General features: G+C 66.1%; 1 protein-coding gene across 1 annotated transcript in view; it reads right to left on the reverse strand.

Annotated features, from left to right (window-relative positions):
- Nucleotides 1-4,855, reverse strand: part of FASN (fatty acid synthase) — a 13,288-nt gene extending 8,433 nt beyond the window's left edge. The window contains exons 1-14 of the mRNA XM_030888149.2: nt 4,453-4,855; nt 3,861-4,013; nt 3,097-3,270; nt 2,823-3,023; nt 2,595-2,717; nt 2,404-2,519; nt 2,196-2,330; nt 1,474-1,933; nt 1,203-1,390; nt 936-1,125; nt 730-824; nt 487-621; nt 207-410; nt 7-122 (exon numbers count right to left, since the gene is read on the reverse strand). Coding sequence (XP_030744009.1) covers nt 7-122; nt 207-410; nt 487-621; nt 730-824; nt 936-1,125; nt 1,203-1,390; nt 1,474-1,933; nt 2,196-2,330; nt 2,404-2,519; nt 2,595-2,717; nt 2,823-3,023; nt 3,097-3,270; nt 3,861-4,013; nt 4,453-4,579 — 2,417 coding nt within the window. The 5' untranslated portion in view covers nt 4,580-4,855. The remainder of the gene's footprint in view (nt 1-6; nt 123-206; nt 411-486; nt 622-729; nt 825-935; nt 1,126-1,202; nt 1,391-1,473; nt 1,934-2,195; nt 2,331-2,403; nt 2,520-2,594; nt 2,718-2,822; nt 3,024-3,096; nt 3,271-3,860; nt 4,014-4,452) is intronic.
- Between the last annotated feature and the right edge of the window lie 55 nt (nt 4,856-4,910).

Here is a 4,910-nt window from a genome sequence, read left to right on the forward strand (position 1 = left end):
GCCTACCCCGTGAGGTGGAGCTTGCCCACGTTGCCCAGGAAGAAGCTCAGGTTGTCCTTGTGGTCCTTCCTCATCAGCGGGATGATGGTGCAGCCGGGCTGCAGGGCTCGCTTCAGAACGGCCTGAGGGGCAGACACGGGCAGTCGGGTCATCCGGGCCTCTACCGGGGGCCTGGGCCCTCCTCGAGGGGGCTCCTGGGTACATACCTGCAGCAGGGCATGGGGTGCGATCTCCAGTACCACGGCGTGCTCGGGCACGTGCCGCAGGGCCTCCTGGAACAGCACGGGGCTCACCAGGTTGTTGACGTTGTACTCAGCAGAGCAGGTGCGCGCCAGGTCACCCTGCCATTCGGCCTCGGGCACGGAGGTGCTCAGCCAGCGCGGGGAGCGTGGCCGCGGCTCTCGGATGACCTACGACGGGCGGACAGGTGCCAGGTCAGGGGGGAGCAGCCCCCGAGGACAGAGCCCGGGCAGTGTGGGCACGCACCTTCTTCAGCGCCTGGAGCAGTGTGGGCGCAATGCCGTCCATGAAGTACGAGTGGAACGCTTTGCCGCCGGTGCGCACCTCCTTGGCAAACACTCCCTCCTGCTTCAGCTGCTCTACAAACTCAGCCAAGGCGGCCTGCAGGTCCGGACAGGGCGGGTCAGGGACAGGGGAGGGGAGGTCCAGGCCCCTACCCTGCAGCCAGCCTCCCACCAGCAGGGGGTGCCCGGGCTACGCTCCCCTCACCTGAGGCCCCGAGATGGTGACTGTGTCCATCGAGTTGTGGCAGGCGGGCACCACGCCAGGGGGGCAGCGCAGCTTGCACTCGGCCCAGGACAGGCCTGAGGGCAGGGAGAAGCCCGTAATGACCACCGCCACCATGTGATCTCCGCCACTAATGACAGCCTGCCATCCTCCCCAGCCTCCCCCGGGATCCCAGGCCTGCCGCCTACCCACGGCTGCCATCGAGCCAGGCGGGATGCTGGACTCCTGAATGCACTGGCCCCTCCAGTACGCGGCCAGCAGGGCCTCCTCCTGAGACAGGCAGCCATCGGCATAGCCGCAGGCCACCTCGCCCAACGAGTGTCCGATGATGCCGTCCGGCTGCAGCCCCATGGCGGTCAGCAGGTCGATGAGCGCGATCTGTGGGCAGGACGGGGCGCTCACCAGGCTGCTCCCCCAGCCCAGCCCGGCCCACCCCGGCATGGAGTCAGGGGCACCTGGATGGCAGTGAGGCAGACAAAGGCATTGGTGATGTTGTCGAAGGTGCTCTCCTCAGTGCTGAGCAGCAGCTGCGACACCTTCAGCCCGTGCTGCTGCACGGCCTCGTCAGAGCGCAGGATGGACGCACGGAAGCTGTCCAGGCGCATGAGGCTCAGGCCCATGCCGAGCCACTGGGTGCCCATGCCTGTGGGCAAGAGGGTGGGCTCAGCAGCCTGGCCCTGTGTGTGGTGCCAAGCAGAGGTCATCCTAGGGGAGGGGGAAGCTCACCAGAGCAAATGAACCAGAGTGGCCTGTCCCCGGTGGGGGCCTTCTGCACCTCCTGACTCTGACTCTGGCCGCCCAGCACGGCGTAGCCGCGGAAGGGCATGGTACTGGCAGGGGTGGCCGCAATGTCGTTGAGCATGCTGAGGAAAGCTGCATCTTGGCTGTGCTTGTGGCCCTGCTCCAGCAGGCCCTGCACGGCCTCAGGGGTGCGCCCACTGGCTGTCAGCAACCAGGGCAGGGCTGGTGCCAGGGGCGTGGGGGCCTGCTGGGTGTGGGGTCTGAGGATGACGTGCACGTTGGAGCCACCAAAGCCAAAGGAGTTGATGGCCACGTTGCCGCCAAGGACAGGGAGGGGCTGGGTCACCACCTTCAGCCGCCCATCCTGCAGTGCCGGGATGCTGGGGTTGGGAGTGTTGAAGTGCAGGTTGGGGGCCCACAGCCCGTGCTCCAGGCTCAGCAGCACCTGAAGAGGGCAGCACATGTGGGCAGGTGTCCCCTCCCCACTCCATGTTGCCCCCTGCCCTAGGGCTTCCCAAACTGCCCACCATGCCTCTCTCCAAACAGCCAGGTGGGGCCTGCGGAGGGGGGGTAGGGGGGGTGGCGCAGGGAAGCTGCAGCTCCGACAGGTAGGCAAGCAGGTGTGCCCACCTGCCGGTCCTTCCAGCTCCCTCCCCAGGGCATCCACTCTGGGTGCCGCCAAGCAGCCAAGGCCTGGCCTGGCCTACCTTGGTGAGGGCTGCGAGGCCGGACACGGGCTCGGGGTGGCCCATGTTGGACTTGGTGGACCCGATCAGCAATGGGGTCTTGCGGGTCGCGCACAGGGCCTGGCAGATGCCATTCACCTCCTGAGGGTCGCCAACCTGAGGAAATGGCAGAGGTCAGAGGCGGGCAGGCCAGGAGTTGAGGGAGGCAGGCAGGTGGGCAGGTCGTCACCTTGGTGCCCGTGCCATGGGCTTCGATGTACTCCAGGGACTCGGGGGCCACCCCAAACGGCAGGTACATTGAGCGGAGCAGCTGTACCTGAGCGTCTCCGGAGGGGAACATCACGCCTGGGGGAAGAGGGGCTCCTTATACCCTGGCCTGGGCGCCCACTCTGCCCCTCGCACCAACTGCCCAGCACCCACCTTGCTCCTTGTAGCCGTCCGTGTTGGTGCTGGCGTTCAGGACTGTGGCGTACACCCGCTTGGCCAGGGACTTCTTGGTGAGCAGAATGGCCACCACGGCCTCAGAGCGGCAGTACCCGTTCCCTGAGGATGCGTGACACTCAGGCCCAGGCCCTGCATGCCAGCCAGCCTCCTGCTCCTCCCTGGCTCTGGTGAGTCCCCCGCCTGCCCGCCAGCTCACAGCCTCACCTTCGGAGTCGAAGGACTTGCAGATGCCGTCTGGGCTGAGCATGCCCAGCTTCATGAACTGCACGGAGGTGTTGGGCTTCAGCAGCAGGTTGATGCCGCCCACGATGGCCGCGGGACACTCCCCGCTACGGATGGCTTGGAAGGCATTCTGCAGCGCATTCAGGCTGGAGGAGCAGGCTGTGTCCAGGGCGATGCTGGGCCCTGTGGGCAGGTACCATGAGCACAGGGCCTGCACGACGGGGAGGCCAGCTACCCCCTCCCCCGGCGAGCTCACCTTTCAGGTTGAAGAAGAAGGACAGACGGTTGGCCATCATGGCCCGCTGGCAGCCCACCATGCTGTAGCCCACGAGCGTCTCAGGGTCCCGGCTCAGGGCCTCTGAGGCCTCTGAGCCGCTCACGCCGACCCAGACGCCGGTGTTAGTGCCACTCAGGTTGGCTGGGTTGATGCCTGCCAGGGACGGAGGATGGGCAGAGGTCAGACAGCCGCCCGGAAGGCCCAGGTAAGTGCTGGTCGGAAGGAGAGCAGCCCAGGTGGGAACCAAGACAAGCCATGGAGGAGATAGATGGGCATGGAGGGAAGGCTGAGCACCACGGGGGGCTGTGGAGGCAGCCCAAGTAGACAGAGGGCAGCATTGTCCCCACCTGGTGCCCCCACAGCAGGTCTAGTGAGCCCTGCTCCTCCCAAGGGCAGCCGCCTTGGGAAGGCCGAGAGAAGGGGTCTGAGGAGACCAAAGGCCGAGTGCCCAGGCTCAGAAGTCGGCCTCCGTGTGCCCAGCGGCACACCCATACGCTGACAGGGCTTCGGAGCCAGCCAGGCGGGGACCCTGTGGTGGAAGTTGGCAGCCTCAGGGCTGAGACCCCAGACAGAGGCCAGCTGCAGCACAGGCCAGACACAAATCCTCGCAGGGCAGGCATGGACCTCAAATGTGCTAGGCTGGGAGGGGCATGAAGGACTGGCTGTGGCTGCACCGGTCATGGCCCTGAGTGTCTGTCCCGGGGCTGCCTGCTCCTCCCTCCTGCAGAGCCACAGCTGCCCACCTCCATCCACAATGGCCTCGTAGGTGACCTCTAGCAGCAGTCGGAGCTGGGGGTCCATCGTGTGGGCCTGCTTGGAGTGGACCCCGAAGAAAGAGGCGTCGAACTTGGACAGATCCTTCAGCTTCCCTGACCGCCGGGGCAGGCCGTAGAGCCCTGGGGGTGGAGGGAGAGTTGGTTCCTTCCTGGCCAGGCATGGGCGGATGAGGGGGGCAGTCTCATCCTGGATGCTCCAGCTCAGGGCAGACCCAGCCCCCTAACCTTGAGTAAGGAGGAGCCGGGGGAAGGGAGGACAGGGGAACTCCTCAGACATCCCCAGAGCTGGTCTAAGACCCCCGCCAGCCTGCCACTCCCGCCTGCTGCTGACTCACACCTGCAGATCAGGTAGGGCCACCTCAGCTGAGGCGGGGCCAGTCGGGCAGCTTCCTGAAAGTGGGTCTGGAGCCTTATCTGACGGTTGGGACATGTGGGCTAGGCTGGCCCCGCCAGGGGCCAGCTGCCTCCTCCAAGGCTCCGGCCTCCTCACTGGGGACCTCCCGTATCTGCCCAGCCCTCCCCGCTCCAGGCAGCAGCCCCGGGATGTCAGGGGACTCACCGGCCTTCCACCTCCGGTCGTCCTCCGTGACCATGTCCACACCGCCAATCAGGTTCTCCCAGAACTCCTGCAAGTTCTCTGACTCGGGCAGCTTCCCGGACATGCCAGCAATCACCACCTCCTCCATGACTGCGTCTGGGAGGGAGAGCGAGATCAGGCGGTGTGGAGGACCCTAAGCTCAGCGCCTGCACAGGGGCCCATGAATCACACCTATCTCAGAGTGCCAGACCCTGGAGAGCTACCTCTGCCACCCCCATGACAGGAACCTGAAGTGGGGGCTCCCCACAAGGGCAAGGGGGTGGTGAGTTCCAGGAGATGGCAGAGTTGGGGGCTGAGCAGGGGCCAGCCTTGTGCTCAGCTCCTGGGAGGCCTCTGCAGCCCACAGTTCCTGACTGGGAGGCTGATCCGCTTTGTGCGACCCCTGACACAGCTGCCCAAGCCTGTGTCCTGCTGGGCCC

The sequence above is a fragment of the Echinops telfairi genome, unplaced genomic scaffold, assembly GCF_000313985.2.
Source record: "Echinops telfairi isolate 266 unplaced genomic scaffold, ASM31398v2 ScPeMD7_7458;HRSCAF=8496, whole genome shotgun sequence".
Taxonomy (NCBI): domain Eukaryota; kingdom Metazoa; phylum Chordata; class Mammalia; order Afrosoricida; family Tenrecidae; genus Echinops; species Echinops telfairi.